The sequence below is a fragment of the Melospiza georgiana genome, chromosome 10 (assembly GCF_028018845.1).
Source record: "Melospiza georgiana isolate bMelGeo1 chromosome 10, bMelGeo1.pri, whole genome shotgun sequence".
Classification (NCBI taxonomy): domain Eukaryota; kingdom Metazoa; phylum Chordata; class Aves; order Passeriformes; family Passerellidae; genus Melospiza; species Melospiza georgiana.
This window is the reverse complement of record NC_080439.1, coordinates 18,931,093-18,947,459: the sequence shown is the minus strand read 5'-3', so window position 1 is coordinate 18,947,459 and position 16,367 is coordinate 18,931,093. Positions and strand designations below refer to the sequence as shown.

The following is a 16,367-nucleotide window of genomic DNA, read 5'->3' as shown; positions in this document are numbered from 1 at the left end:
GTTCAATGTCCCTTGGGAGGGCATTTAAACAAGGGACTTCTGCTATGTGACCATAGCACATGGGTGCAGGAGAAATGGATGGCCAAATTATTTCAGAGCCATCAAGGGTAAAAGCCTTACACAACACTTGCATGACCTGTCATGAAAACCCACTGCCTGAGGAAAACACTTCCATGATCTACAGTGTTTTGGAGAAATGTGGGAAGGCTTTTCTCATCCCAAAATAACGTGCTGAAGGGGACTGTCTTCCTTCTCACTGTAGGCAGTGCTGTGAGCCCTGGGACACAGCTGAGAAAGATCCCTCAGGATACCAGGAGGGAGATGTAGAACAGGAATATCCCCACGGTGACTAATTCTCTATACCCACCTGTGAAATAAGGGTTTGTGGATTAGGCAGGTTCTGGTCAGCACAGGACTGGAAGGCAAAGATCCTGACACCACTGGGAAATCAATGTCCACACTGGGAGGAGCTGGAGCAGTTGGAAGGAGTGGTTTTGAAAGTGAAGAGGACTTGAAGAGTTTGGCCTTGTCATCCTTTCCCGGTCCAGGAAACAGATGGTGTGGGATTTCTGCACAGGGTCTTTCCTACTGATGAAGTTAACTTCTATTGAAGGGTTCCTCAGGGCCTGGAAGAGCTGCCAAAATCTAGTTACGTGTTTGCTGCTGAAATCTGAAGGAAACAGTCTAATGCTGGGCTTCTAGGACATGTAGCTCAGAAAAGCACAGCCCCAGAAGGCAGCAGAAGTGGCTTCAGGAGCACATTCCCTGGGCCTGTCTGCTGGGGTGGCAAGTTCTCAGCTTCTGATCTGCTCCTCTGTAGCTCTGAGTAGGAGCAGTTCCCTCCTGGTAAAGCTGCAGCCTCTGCCATCCCAGGCATTTGGAAATTACACGGCAGTTTAGGATATTAGGCAGATGTTTTCTTGTCTTGACAGACGCAACCAGAACTACACGAACATCCTGCGCTTCCTGACCCTGGGAGATAAGAAACTGAGTCCATTTAACATCACTCATCGCTTTACTCACCTTTTCTGGCTGGGAGACCTGAACTACCGTGTGGAACAGCCCCCGACGGTGCGGGACGCTGCAGGAAGGCCTGCAGGGACAGCATGCTCTGTTGCTATAGGAGTGCTCTTCTTCCAATCTAGGGCAACATGACAAAAAGAGGGGAGTCAGAAGGGATCCCCAGGGTGTGAGTGTGGCCCCAGTTGAAGGAGAGTAAGGAAATCCCCTTTGCCCTCTCTAAGGAGTAATGGACCCAGGAATGGCATCTGGCACAATTTGCTGCTTCAGACAGCCTTGGTTCCCCAAACCTCCTGACTTCCATTCCCACTGTGAAATGCATCTGTCCCTGAATGGCTCAATTAAGAGATTGCCTTTCTGCTCTGGTTGGTGAGCTTGGAATAGCTGAAAGAGGCCTTCAGGCAATCCCTCATAAATACTGGATAGGTTTCAGTATGTGGGAAAAAACACCAAGCTCGGTGTCGATGTGCATGTGGTTGTGAGTGTGTGTGTTCTTGTGTAGGGGATGTGTGGGCATTTCAATATCTGTTTTGATAGACAAATGTTCAGCCACACAAAAAAGGCTGGGGCTTTTCAGTGACGGGAAGGACAGGGAAGTGGCAGGGGCTTACAGCTCTGTGAAACAGTTCAGGAGCACTCACCAGTTAACGTGTGAAGGGAGTATTTATAAGAGGTTTTGCATCATCTGCAGCTCTGCTGTTTCCCTGTTGGCAGGAAGCAGAGAATATTATCCAGAAGATCAGGCAGCAGCAGTATCCGGAGCTGCTGGCTTTCGACCAGCTTCTCCTCGAGAGAAGAGACCAAAAGGTGTTCCTGCAGTTCGGTGAGATCCTCTACTGGCTGGCAGGTTCCTCTGCTACATCCAGCAGCTTTCTCTGCCAGCCTCAGCATGGGGCAGGGTGTATAGGGCAGTGGCTCTCTTGCCCAGGTGGGAGTTCCCAATGGCCAAGCTGTAACCAAGTTCTTTCCCTGTTTTAGAGGAAGAGGAGATTACTTTTGCTCCAACCTACCGCTTTGAGAGAGGCACCCGGGAGAAGTATGTTTACACCAAGCAAAAAGCTACAGGGGTAGGTTAAAACTGATTTCCCTTTAGAGGTATGTGGCACAGCTGTGACAGCAACTCCTGCAGAAGAAAGGGACCTAAACTAATCTCTGTGTTTTCTGCCCTTGTGTTTTGAAAGGAGTCAATATAAACAGACTTGACACAAATATATGGTGCTGGGTGAATCAATTTCCTGTTCTTTTGTAAACTGGCCGTTTCCATTCTTCTTGACATTACTTCTCCTTTGGTTTGCAGATGAAGTACAACTTGCCATCCTGGTGTGATCGAGTGCTCTGGAAATCCTACCCCATGGTGCACGTTGTGTGTCAGTCCTATGGTGGGTGGAGAACAGATTGTGGATAGCAAGGCAACCAGTCTGAAACGGAAATGATTCAGAACAGAGTCTGTAGGATCTCCCTGCACTGCCAGGCACTCAGCAAAAAGGGACCTGATGTTAAACGAGGCAGAGGGGAGCCAAAATCTCTCTGCCTGTAACCTTACAAGCTGGGAGTTCATTCTGTTATTCTTTTACATGCAGAACACCACCTGGACAGTTGCAGCTGTCCAACTTTAGACCATGCTGCAGGATTATTTTACATCAGTAATTTCTTGGCAGCAACCACCACGTTTCCTGTGCAGTCACTACCAGGAACTCCTGACAGTGAGTGCCAGCAGGACATACCCTGTGTGCACAGTCCAGTCTGCAGAGACTGGAGCTGCAAACACATCTCTTGTATCAAATCATATTCCAGAAGAACTGTGTGGTACCAAGAGCCTGTTCCCTTTCCTGCTGAGAAGCATCACTGAAGTGCAGTTCAGGGAAGAGAAAAAGCCCACAAAACCTGTTTCATAAAAGACTCAAATACCAGTTCCTGAAATGTCATCAACTATACATAGGACTGCGCAGCTGAATATGCTGTTCATGGTTTCCTATGCGTAGATTAGGAGCAGGGCTGTGAAAGTGTCTCAGGGCTGAAGCAGGCTGATCTGATCACAAAGCCCATGATGCTGAGGTGTGGGGTAGAATTGGCCTCTCTGGAATGACTGGGTTTGCTGGAAGTCTGTGTGTGTTTAAATCCAATCAGGCCTTGGTCACCCACTGTTACCTTTGGGCCAGGAGTTGCTTTGTAACACTGAAGCAGGACCAGTGTATTCTTGTGTGATTTCCTGCCATGTTAGAGCTATACTTAGCAGGGCATGTTGCAGAGGTAACCAGGAAGCCTGTAAGGGCTTTTTGTACTGGGGGAATGACAGTCATCTACAAAACAGTACAGTAAAATGGTGTCCCTTAACCAAACCAAATCTTTCTGTATCCTGACAGAAGAGTTACATTCATGTGTACTGACAGGAGTTAATGTAGAGAAACACTTTTGACTAGAGACAGTTACCAGAGAGACTGTTCTATTTTCTGGAAAATTACTGAATAATACTTCTTTGGCAGTGATCTCCCTGGAGCAGGGCAGTAACTGTCTTCCCTTTCTCCTGGCAGGCTGCACCACTGACATCATGACAAGTGACCACAGTCCTGTGTTTGCCACCTTTGAAGTGGGAGTCACCTCACAGTTTGTTTCCAAGAATGGTCAGTCAGGTTGAGTGTATGAGTGCCATCTTCACTTTGGATACAGAACGCATTGCTTTGTATATGCTGAGAGAAAAAGCTGACTCTCCAAGAGTCCATTCAAAAATTCTCTCTCTTTATCTCCTACTGAAAGTGACATTATTTTCCCTTCCTCTTTCCTAGACTCCAAATACACAGATTCCCAAGGGGAGATAGAGTTCCTGCACTGCTATGCTACTCTGAAGACCAAGTCCCAGACCAAGTTCTACATTGAGTTTCATTCTAGCTGCTTAGAAAGTATGGGTTTGCCCATCTTTATTGTTTCTATCAAAGTTTTCTGCATGTTTGGATTAGTTCTCCTTCTTCTTGCTTTGATCTGAAAAAAATAGCTATGTGGATAATTCGTTACAATGCATAAAAAGGGGTCTCCTAAAGATTTGCTGTAGTTTGCAAGACATTCCATCCTATCAGCAATGCAGTCCAAACCCCATAGCCAAGGTAACTGTAATCCATGCTTAGACATGTAGCTTTCCAACAGTTTTTCCACCTTGTTTGTCAGTCTAATAATTCCTTTCTTGATGGGAAACATATATATCTTGCTTATCACACAGAAAATGCTTACATAGTAAAGACAGGATTGATTAAATTTCTAATTGTGCCTGCTACAAATGATCAGGTAATTTCAAAATTAAGCATCTGCATTATCCTAGCAAAAAATAATTTTAAATAATTGAATTAACCTGGTTTAACAAAAAATAAGTCAGAGGATCAGCTGAAAGGGAAATGAATGCTAGTGATGTGACTTTGTAAGTGGGACTGTGTACCCTGCAGCACCACAGATTTCACTGCCTGTGCCCATGCTGTGGGGCTGAGTCTCAGCTGTTTATGTAACAAAAGCCTACGTGCCCTTGCTGTGGGTTTTTTAAAGCAATCTCCCATCACAGAACTGCTCTTGTAAGTGGGACAGCAAGCCTTTGGTGGATGCTTCATCACATTATCGCATGTCAGAGCGCTGTGTCAAAGACAGTTCCATAAAAGATTATTTTTTGGCTGTATCAAAATTTGCATAAATTTCTATGGAAACAGTGTATTACAAATCTTAAATTAGAATTTCAAAAGTATGCTATCTTGAGTGGCGTAGGAAGAGCTGTCATGTTCTTATCCTCCGGTCCATGTATGCACTGATCTCCTCAGTGCCAAGTTTAACTGCAAAATGAAACCATTTAACAATGCTCTAGCAAAACCATTTGCAAATTTACTGTGTAAAAATTCATCCAAAGCTCAGACTTTAAGCTTCTTAATACTTTTAAAATTTGCGTCCAAGTAGGAAAATACTTGTAGGCTTTTTGGAGACATAGTGAAGAGGATTTGTAGCCCAGTTCTTGCTGTCTCTCTCCTGGTAAACTCCTTTTTTGTCCCTTTGCAGGCTTTGTAAAGAGCCAGGAAGGAGAAAATGAGGATGGAAATGAAGGGGAGCTTGTGGTAAAGTTCGTCGAGGCACTTCCAAAGGTAAACTAGGACAATACCTCCATATTTGTATGGAAGAGAAGCTTCCACCTTCATCCCATAAGCAACCTGAGGTCTTTTACTTTCATAAATACTACCTTCAGGAACATTGTTGTGGTCTTGTTTACACTTAAAGGGACTGTAAGAATGCAGGATGGGCTTAGGATAAACAGAGAATGTTGTAAGCAGGAAAGGACTTTCATGTCAGTGTACTTACATGTCTATGAAGAATTTTGCTGATGTGATTATGCCATTCAGGACCATGACTTTTTTCTCATCCTTTTAGAGAACATTTTGCCGGTTTGAGCAGAACCTTTTTTTTTAGTTTTAAATGGAAAATAAAATATCTTAAAGAGTAACTCTGCCCTGGAGTTTGTTTGCCTGGTCGGCTAAAACTTGGTGTATTTTAGAAAAGTTGATTTCATATTTTTTTTACCTGTGTTAAAAATAACATCAGTGTCCAGAAGTTGTATTCTGAATGTCAGTGTCAGACACAAGTCCTGTCCTTGAGATCAGAGCTGTTCTTCATTTCTTGGCATGGTAGGAGTTGAAAGAACTACAGGAGCTCCTGGATTTGGAGCAAATGTGCATGTCAATACCCTTCTAAATAGCCCAGAAGTGCTGACTTGGAAAGAGTGCCTTACACTGAGAAACTGGGGAAAGGCTCTACAATAATACAGCCAGGCAGATTTTTGGGAACAGACTGTAATCACACTCCAGATGCCTTCCTCCTCAGGCAGTTTTCAGTCCTGGACTACAGGAGAAAACTGCAGCTCATCCCATGAGTGTCAGATTTGCAGCATTTCATTTACTGTGCTGGGACTCAAAGAGTGCAGCCTTCTACCACAGATATCCAGATAGTATCAGAGGCTGATCCTGGAGGTGACATGATACCCTCATGGGTTTATCCAGCAGGGTTTTCCTCATTTGGGACTGAGTCCCAGGGAGAAGTGTGCTCCTGTCAACCATGTGTTGTATTGACCACCTTAATTTGTCTTTGCAGCTGACTCCAATTATTTCAGACCCAGAATACCTACTGGATCAACATATCCTGATCAGCATTAAGTCGTCAGATAGTGATGAATCTTATGGTAAGTGTTAACTCTAAAGTTCTGGATGAGTCAAAAGGTACTTAGATTCTTCCAACTACTGAAAGAGTGGGAGAGACCAGAAGTAACTTCTGTAGACTGAACATCTATGATTTAGAACTCAACTCAACAGAAATATACATTCACTGTGGGCAATATTTTGTGAAGTAATTGTGATTAAAGGAATATGATCTCAAAGCAACAACCTGTGTGAGCTTTACCAGCTCTGAAAGAACAGTGGTTTAAAAAGAAATTCCTTTACAGGAACTAAATCAGGACTCAGCATGTTTAAATGCATTTAATCAGAACATAGAAATCCTGTTTCACTTGAACTTACTTGAGGCATTTCTCCTGGCTACAGAAAAGTATTTAGCTGTGCTTGTGGCTCCCAGGTTGTCACCAGCCAGGAGTGGAAGCTCAGAACCCTGAGGTTACCCACAGGTAACTTCAGTGCCCAAATCATTCACACACACATGAAGTGAAATAAATGCCCCTAATTTCTCAGAAGATATTCTGCTCCTTACTGTGTTCCAAAGCAGTAATTACATACCTGTCAGTGCATTGGTAGTAGATGACACAAAACATTTCAGTGCTTCCTTTCTCAGTCCCAGCCTCATTGTCTCCCTGTTGTCTTTTAGGGGAAGGCTGCATTGCCTTGCGAATAGAAGCAACAGAATCCTTAGCTCCTATCCATACTGTGCTCACACACCATGGAGAGAAAACGGGGATCTTCCAAGGTGAAATCAAGTTACAAACGTCACAAGGAAAACAGAGAGAGAAGCTGTATGGTAAGGAACATCTTATCTCTGCAATGCTCACCTCAAAAGATTTCTGATAACTGTCAAGGAATTGAAAATCATCTCTGCAGTGCCTGTAGTCACAGAGAATGCTTTTGATGCTGAGTGCAAGGAGGTGTGAGTATGGTTAGGTCTCAGGAGCATACCTGTACTCTTTCAGGAAGACAGAACAGTTGGATTCCATGGGGTTTTTCATCATTCAAGTAAATTCAGCAGACTGAGAGAGCCCCCTGTCTGTCACCTGCACTGGTTTTATTGAATGGGGATCCCTTACTTCCACTTGTGACATGGCACACTCCATGCCAAGCTCTCCTTGCTCCAGTCATCCTGGGGAACAAAGAGTATGTCAGGCTCTCAATGAGCAGTTTCTTAGCTAGAAGATCACAAACTTTGCTTTTTTCCCCTTACTTCTGTACTCATTCAGAGTACAGAAGCAGCCATTTACAATTATTCATGATATTTACAATTATCCTCCATAGTAAAATGACTGTATGTGGCTGTTTGGTGGGTCATGGCCTTTGTATTTCAAGATACATTTCTTCCTCTGTCAACAAGACATGGCATGTATTAGTGAGTAGTTGAAGACATAACAGCAACAGCAGCTTAAAACTGTCCATCACTCTGGTGGACAGTTTTAAACTAGACAAAAAGAGATGCGTTAATGGACAAAAAGAGATGCCTTAATGAACACAGGAACACAGAAAACTTGAGCAGACAGACTCTGGAGATATATGTGCCCCTTCCTTCCTTCAGATTTTGTCAAGATTGAACGTGATGAAATCACTGGTCAGAAACCAAAGAACATCAGCAATTTAGAGCCTAACAAAGACTGGGATCCAGCTAACAGGTAAAGGGCAAGTGGGTAAGTGAGTTCCAGGAAAATGGTTGGCACCATATATGCAAAGTTGGGCTTGCTGTGGGAGCAGCATCAACAGGTATGCTGAGCACTGGGAAGCTGCTTTGTGGCTCTCTGGTCAGGACTGGTCAATGCTCCTGTGCCCAAAGCTTCAAAAGCTGAGAATGCATTAGCCAGAGTGGGTCCCTGAACCCTCTTAAAAAAGGCCCTTCTATTTCCAACAGAAAGTCAAAATCTACTCATCTGATGGCCAGAGAGGCAGCAGCCATCGCTCGCTACTGGGGGAGTGGAGTCACTTCTCCAGACAGCCTGGGAAAGGAGGATATTTTACGGTAACCTTGCCACCTTACCTCTGACAGCTTGGGGTGGGGAGCTATGCTCAAACTGCCTGGCTTTTCCTTTCCAAGAGTCATAGCATGAGTCTGAGTAAGGCTGTCCTTTCACCTTTTTTCACTGGGGCTTTTCCTTGCAGGCAGCTGCTGGCTGGGCCCAGAAACCAATGACAGCCCCTATATGTGGCTGTACAAGCTGAGTGCTCTCTGCAGCCTGGAAAGGGAAGCAGCTGCTACAGCGACAGGAACTATTTTGGGGGTGGGGGAGGTTGTCTTGACCCAGCAGCTTCCTCTTCAGTGACCAAAGGGAGTGAGGCACTAACAAGAGTCCCACTTTTTCCCTGATTCTGAAGCAACAGTGACCCAAAAAAAAAAAAAAAAAAAAAAAAAAAAGCAGATAGTATTGAATCTAAGCAGTCAGTAGGTACTAAGGGTACTAACTCCTTTGTAGCTGGCAGGGAGACAACATATTTGTGCATGTGCCTCCTTAACAATATTTCTTCTCTTGAGCAGGTCCACCCCCACTGACATCAGCAACCCCAACTACCTGGGCATGGCTGCCTTCTCTCAGCAGCCCTCTGCAACCTGCCAGCTTAAGCAGACATCTTCATCAGAGCAGGCACCTTCCCTCTGGAACTATGAGCAGCAGTCCAAAGAGAACACCTCCCTAATGGGGCAGAGTCACTCATCCTCCACATCACCCTCCTTGTCACCGCTATCTCCAAAACCATCCCTCCAGCCTACAGCAAGCAGAAGCATTTCTAATTGGAGTCAAGAGTACCAGTGAGTGTTTGAGTTTTGCACTGAGGCTGGGCTCCTGTCATTCTACACAGTCACTGTTTCATTATCTGTTTAGAGAGTTCAAGGTGCAGCATATTCTTTACATATTTTATCTCTAGAATGAGAAAGATAAGTGAAGGTCACAAGTACAGACATTGCATACTCAAAGAAAACTAGTGTGGCAGTTCCTCAGACTTTTGTGAAAGGAAAGCCAAAGATAATGAGTTAAACTTACAATTAAATAATGGAATCTTAGAATCATAGAATGGTTTAGATTGGAATGCACCTTAACGCTTATCTCATTCCACCCCCTGTCACAGGTAGGGACACCTTCCACTATCCCAGGGTGCTTCAAGCCCCATGCAACCTGTCTTGGATGCTTCCAGGGATGGGGCAGCCACAGTTTCCCTATGCCAGGGCCTCAGCACCCTTCTTTCTAACATCTAACATAAATCTCTCCTCTTCTATTTTAAAAATACCCCCTTGTCCTGTCACTATCTGCACTCACCCTCCTTTGTGTAAGTCCCCTTTAGGCACTGGAAGGCTGCAGTGAAGACTCCTTGGAGTCTTCTGCAAGACTCCTGAACAACCTGTTGTCTCAACCTGATATATACGTTTAATTCTCTACCAAAAGAAGGAAGGAGAAGTTTACAAAGTTGACTGTAATAACAAAGAAGAAAAGTGGGGAGTGTGGCAAAGATCCTTCCCCTGAATAGGAAGGGGAGGTCCTTCATGAGTTATATGTGAAATAACTTTCACTGAATTTCTACTGGCATGATACAAGTGTCCAGCTGCTGCAGAAGCTAGACTCCATGTACTGCCCCTATCACAAGCCTTGATGCAGAATTTCCATCTGGAAACTGAAAATATCCCATCCCTTCCCAGCTTAGTGAGGTGGCAAGGCTACTTCACCCTAGTGCATGTGCGCAATCTGTGTCCTTGTTACAGACCTCTTCACAGCCAAGAGACAGCTGCTCTCTGAGCTGGGGTGGAGCTCCCCTGGTAAATGGGACTTCCAGGGTGTGGCACTCTGGAAGTCCAAATTCACAGTAGTCAGAGCTGCCAGCACTGCTGGGGTCTGTTCTGTACCCAGCAGTGCTCCATCATGGCTGAGCTCTCTGCTCCAGCATGCGCTGACTGCCAGAGATGAGCTTGAGACACGGAACACAACTCATTTGAAGACACCCAAAGAACATGTGCCACTCACCTCCGTTCCACTCTGCTCAGTGATATTGTGGCTGATTTTTTAAGTACTTTGCAGGTGAAAGCCTAGCCAAATCAGGTCGAGTAACCCAAACCCATAGGACTTGCTGTGTCCCATTGTACGGCTGTGCAGTCATTCCAGGCTGAGCTGCAGCTCAAAGGGCTCTGCTGGGAATGCACATGGATTGTCTCACCCTACAGAGCTATTACTCTTACACTGTGCATTTGGGTGCATTAAGGAAATTTATCCCTTCCTTAGGAATACCATGCTGCATTGGTAGCAAGAGGAGATTGACCTAGTTGTAAAATGCCACAGTATGATGCGAGCTCTTATTTTAAGCCTCTAGACTACCATTTCCATCCTCTCTGAGAGATCTGAAGATTAATATTCAAATTCAAATTTGTTTGTGTCGCAGAGTCATCAAAGGACCTGGCACAGTTTGGCACGGTAGTTTATCTGAGTTTAAAAAGAAGCCAAACGTCACTTTGACAGGACTGCAACCTAGCAGGGAGTTTACACAATGCTATGCATATCTGCTCTCTGCTATCATGTTACTAATGATTAAACAAAGAAAAACTCACTTCTGTTCTCCCTGTTAAACACAGTTTTGTTCTCTCTCCCTGAGATTGTTTTCCTGTTGCCCCTTCAGGCAGTCAGTTTAATTTGCTCACACTCATTTACTATTCATGTCCTCTCTAAGTCAGTCAGTGACTCGCTTGCCTGCTCTTCACAAGTCTCCTTTTCACCCTCTTTCCATGACTGTAGGCCGCCTGACGTGGGGAAATCCACACCAGAGCCTGTGCTGCAGGAGGAGGGGCAGCAAAGGCCAGAGATGTTTGAGAACCCCCTGTATGGCTCCATGGGCTCCAAGGGCAAGGTGATCCCCAAGAAAGAGCAGGAATATCCCAAGGCCTTGCGGAAAGAGCAGCCGCCACTGCCTGAGCAGATCTGTCATCTCACAAAGCCACAGGAGCCTGAGTGCAGCAAGACCTCTGGCAAACAGCCATCCCCACCTTTCCTGGTGCCCACACAGCGATTCCGGTCCTACACTTCATCCTGCCAGTTGGAAGAAAAGAATATAGGGGAAAAGAGTCAAGGCAAACCAAAGATGACGACACCATTGGAAAACTCGGCACCGCTCAAAAAACTCGTGAAGCCATCAAGGCCTGAAGTCAGCGTCCAGGGACAGCAGAACAAGCCACCCCTTCCCTCCAAGAGCCGGGCAGTGCTGGACATGCAGAGCTCCAAGGGCCGCGATTACCGGGACAGTTCAGAGCTGCCGCACTCCGGGAAGCACCGGCTGGAGGAGGGCCCGGTCAGCAGGACAACGACACCGGTGCGTTACTGGGGGCATGAGTGGGGTGGGAGATGGCACTGCCACTGGAGTGCTATTGGCTCAGTCACTGACTCCTCACTCCATGGTTCCTATCCAAGCTCAGTGCTGTCCCACAAACCTACAGGGCTTGCAGAGCAAGGGGTGCCAGGGAATATCCTTTAGCAGTATTGCTGCAGAGGATGGCATGTTGTGAAACTATGGCTTTGGACTGTTTAAGCCTGGTGGTCCACAAGAGGAATGCAAAAAGTCAGTATGTTGCTATGTCTTGTTTTGGGCATACTGTGCTGTTCCTGAAAGTGGTTGATCCTGGCCAGACAGCACAAATCTATAGTATTGGGCAATGGGCTTTGCTGAAGGAAATAAACAGATGATTAAAAGTAGTTAGTAGTTAGTGGTAAACACTTAGCAACTTAGAACAGTGTGTCCAAAACCAGTACTGAACCCTGTACAGAAATAATCAGACATATACTTTCCTGGGCTGGTGGGTTTATTTGTTGTGGTTTGGTTTAGTTTTGTGTTGTTTTTTGGGATTTTTTTAACAGAACACAAGAGCTGTATGAGGAGTAGGGGAGGCCTTAGCAAGTGCATTTGGGAGAAAAAGCCCACTTGAGCAGGCTGTAGGGTTTTTTCTTTTCCATCTGCATCAAAACTTGTAAGATTGACAATATACAAGCTGATGTCTTTTCTTGTCTCTACAGTGAACATGACACAGCAGCTGGTGGTACTCTAGGAGGAATCCTGATGGGAAGAACAATGGAGTCTACTGCTTTGTTCACACTGATGTCCTCTAGTCTGGTTCTAAAAAAGACTGAGGAATTTTATTTTTGAGGGTGCAGCCCTCCCTGTGATTATGAAAATGTTCTAGCTGAGAAGCTTATCCTATGTTGCTCAGACCAAGAGGGGCCGGGACCACAATACCAAATGCAAGTTATTCTTTTGAGTGTCACTTTGGTACTTCCATGTAAAGGTGGGTGGCCAAGCTCATGCATTAGTAAATGTTTTGGAAAAGAGGACAGTACGGTACAAGGACTAGGAGATGGAAAGGGTGCATTGAAAAAAATACCCTTCCCACAAAAGCAAGGTTTCTATTTTGTGTTACAGGATTCCTATTAAAGAGTGATATGTAAAAGAAAGCATCTTAAAAGCGGTACAGCTCCAAAAGCATGTCCTATCCATGCAGCAAGGAGGTCAGGGAGGGTGGGGAAAGAGTCTGAATAGCAGATACTGGTGCAGGTCACACACCCTCAGTGGAGCCAGCCTTGCCTGGAGCTCAGGGCTGCATCCCTGCACCACCCAGGGGACACAGCAAGTGAGGGCCAGCCCATGGCACTGCAGCTCCTTTTCCTTCAAGCAGGCCCTGCTTTGATAGCCCAACAAACAGAGGGAAACACCAGAACCACAGGCAGAAACAGGGGAAGGAGAAGGGCCCATGGGAGCCCAGGAGGAAAACTGCCTGCAGGGGCAGATAGCAGCACCCCAGCCTGCCTGGCAGCAAGCACTCTGCTTTGGAGGACACTGGCCAGCTGGTTTTGGAGCATTCTTAATAGACTAATGCTGACCTTACTGTACACTTTTGTTCACTGAGAATGAATAATGTTAACATACTTTTAATTTCTGTTATATTCGTGTTAAGTATTAATGCTATGGTTACTATTAGACTAAGCCTATTGTGACTTAATCACTGTTATTGTTTCCATGTTGATTACCTTAAAAATAATAAAATAGTCACCTTTCTGGTCATTCTTTATTGAAAATTCAGAACTACCTGTCACAAGATTCAGCTTTAGGTGGGTGTTACACCAGCTTGCTCAGTGAGAATAGTCCCTGCCCAGAGAAAACACCAAAGGCACCAAGGAGAGCAGGGAAGGCACGACACAGACTGAGAATGCATCCATCTGTCTGCACAGACCTTCTGTGGATATAGCTGCTTTGAAAACTACAGGACCTGTGAGCAGGTACAGTTACTAATGGTGTGAGTGTAGACAAGGTGCAGAGGAGGAGAAGGGGCCAAGCACAGGCTTGTGAGAATGGGTGGAAAAGGACATCCTGCAGGTAGAAACCTTTCAAGAAGAGATGATTTTTTGCTCTGCAGGTTGGAGTTTCAAGGTATCAATACTGAAGCACCTGGCTCTACAACCTACAAATCAGCAAGAGAGACCATGAGCTTACACTCCTCTTGCTTTATTCAGCAGAATTCTCTCTGTGTAATCACCATAATTCAGTAGCTGTGTATTTTGCTGGCCCTGAGGAGCATTTCACTTTTCCAGTTGCAGAAGAACTTCTGTGGCCACCTGGAGCAGGTGAGCTTTCTGTCCAATACAGAGAGTTAGATCAGCTCTCAGTAATTCTGGGCTGTGTTCTTCTATGTGTGGAGATGGAAATGGGATGAGCTTTCTATTAAAAAAAAGATCTTCTCAACAATGAGACAAGCTCAGATTTTTTTGTTTTATCCCTAACTCCCTAAACTATAAAAAATAAAATCCCTGAAGTCTAGAAACTAAAAGCTGGATATAATACAAATATAGCTTCTTGTGTAAACATTCTCCTGATTGAGAATGCTGCTTAAATTGTGCACAGATTTGCAGATGAACAGATTTTGAGAACACTGGACTTGCTAAGGCATAAAAATCTATCCAGGTACTTAATTTGGTCTGTCCTTTAGAAAGGCATGTTGCTGGGGAAGAAAAGCAGCTCTCTTCCAAGTTTCCAGCAGAAAAAAAATACATTCCTATTCCTATGCTAAAAATGGGTTGCCTACCCACTTGGGGTTCCAAAGACAGTCTGATGGAATGGTGGCAAATACCACCAGACTTTGTGCAAGTGGACAGTGTTCAAAAGAAGGCTCTGTAAAGAGCTTTCTGAAGCCTCTCTGGATGAGAGTCTTCTCAGGTGAGCAGCTTAGACATGGAGTGGAGAAGTGGGATAAGTGGTGAGACACTACACAGTATTTGTCTGTGTGCCCAGACTGGCTGTGCCTTGGGATGGTAGAAGTGATAACCACAGCTGTGGGAGCTTGGCAGATGTTAATATCATAAAATTGAATTGAACAAATAAGTCTGGTGCTTCTGTTTGTTATATTTAATTTTTAATTTCTGTCACAAAGCCTCTAAGATGACATCTATTGGTTTTACTGCCCATGTCTTGAACCACATGAAAGCAGAACTGAACACAAGCTGCTACTTTTTCTGATGTCCCTGAGCCTGACTCCCTCTTGCCCAACTAGGCACATTTCTCTAACTTCTCTGCTGTTGTCCAGTTGAGTTGGTACAGGCAGTATGAGCAAAAGACATAAACTGAAGGATATGAATTGTCCAAAAATGTATTGATTTCCCCCAGATGTATTATCTATCCATAACCTTCCGGCATCCTTTATTTTAAGTTCTTAAAATAGCTGGAGTCTTTTTGTACTTATTTCCATGGAGACCCAGCTGTCAAAAATGCTTGGAAGTTCCCAGCTACAGGATATTATGTTGCAGAACACAGTAAGTTTTAAACCCCCCATTTCCTGCCTGCACCTGTTGCACCTAACACCAGTTTCCTTGTCCTCTCAGTGCACAACCACCACAGGGCACCTTGAAGCCTTTTCCTGAGATGTTGTGGGCGACACATTTTCTTCCTGATAAAGGTATGGTCTCAGAGAAAATGGCTCAAGGAAGAGGAAAAACAGAAGGAAAACCAAATTAAGGTGAGTTACTCACTCCAAAATAGCAAGGGGATAATTTTAATGTTAGAAATTATGTTGCTTAAGCCTGTAATCTACTGGGACCAAGCAGCCTTTTTCTGTACAGCTTAAGACAAACCATTTAGTCAGTATCCTCCCATTTGTTTTTAAAATGAAAGCTTTGCTAAAATTTTACTATATTTTTCTGTTGTCCTTGTGATAATACAATAATAGTCCATGTGATTGAAGGGATGCATTGTCCAGAAATTTCCTGATTCACCTCCAGACCAAGCTCCTTATTTTTATAACATTGTGGAGGCTCAGATGTTTATGTGTTAATGAACTGTGGGTGTCAGGACTAACTGACCAAGGTGATGCAGGACAGTTCCCAGAGACCTCCTCACCAGTATCAGCAGATGGATTGGAAATAGACAATAGCCAGATATTTCGCTTTTATTGCTGTAATCTCTTCCAGAGAGAAACTGACACTTTCCTCTGTGGGACATCTTCCAACAAGGCTCTGTCCCTGCTGTCATTTGTGATGTTTCTTGCTGATGATACAGATCAAAGGTGCAGCCAGTGGACTGGGCTTGGGGAAGTGACGGGTGCTGCAAAGCCTCTCCATCATCAGCTACATCCACTTCATCGGTGTGGTGCTCATGTGGTTGAGGCTGAAGTAATTAAGGACAGGGTCAATGGCTTTGCCTCTCTGTGCCCAGCAGGCACTGTCTCACATGCTGGTCACACCTGCCACCAAAAGGCTGCTGCAGTCCCCAGTGCATTCCTGCAAGGTCCAGGGAAGGATTCATTATGCAAGTGCTACAGAATAAGCCAAATACTCCTTTCAATGTGCAGGAAAGGTGTTAGCTGCAGAGGTACGAGATGTTCTTTCTAAATATATATGTAAGCAAACATCAAGTTATTACTCACATGAATATGAAAAAGATCCTCCTAACTCTACAGTGTGTGCATGGTGTTGTTTCAAATGAGGATTCTAATAAGAAGTATTTTAAGATTGCATTTGTGTTAAACTACTGAATTTTCTCAGAAATTCTTTCACAGTTGAATCCCTGGTTGACAGAAGAGTGAGATTTCTTTTTGCCTACTGTAATTTGCTATATTTTTTCTGCATTATCTTATTATGCATCATCACAAAGCATTATCTCATTATGCATCACCAAATTTCC

At 44.6% G+C, this 16,367-nt stretch overlaps 1 protein-coding gene across 3 annotated transcripts in view; it reads left to right on the top strand.

Annotated features, from left to right (window-relative positions):
- Window positions 1-13,259, top strand: part of INPP5D (inositol polyphosphate-5-phosphatase D) — a 56,195-nt gene extending 42,936 nt beyond the window's left edge. For all 3 annotated transcript variants that reach the window (XM_058031551.1, XM_058031554.1, XM_058031552.1), the window contains 14 exons: window positions 933-1,071; window positions 1,735-1,843; window positions 1,999-2,087; window positions 2,318-2,399; window positions 3,552-3,641; window positions 3,804-3,917; window positions 5,047-5,129; window positions 6,130-6,217; window positions 6,853-7,002; window positions 7,765-7,858; window positions 8,092-8,199; window positions 8,713-8,982; window positions 10,949-11,519; window positions 12,218-13,259. In XM_058031551.1, coding sequence (XP_057887534.1) covers window positions 933-1,071; window positions 1,735-1,843; window positions 1,999-2,087; window positions 2,318-2,399; window positions 3,552-3,641; window positions 3,804-3,917; window positions 5,047-5,129; window positions 6,130-6,217; window positions 6,853-7,002; window positions 7,765-7,858; window positions 8,092-8,199; window positions 8,713-8,982; window positions 10,949-11,519; window positions 12,218-12,220 — 1,990 coding nt within the window. In that variant the 3' untranslated portion in view covers window positions 12,221-13,259. The remainder of the gene's footprint in view (window positions 1-932; window positions 1,072-1,734; window positions 1,844-1,998; window positions 2,088-2,317; window positions 2,400-3,551; window positions 3,642-3,803; window positions 3,918-5,046; window positions 5,130-6,129; window positions 6,218-6,852; window positions 7,003-7,764; window positions 7,859-8,091; window positions 8,200-8,712; window positions 8,983-10,948; window positions 11,520-12,217) is intronic.
- Window positions 13,260-16,367: the final 3,108 nt, after the last annotated feature.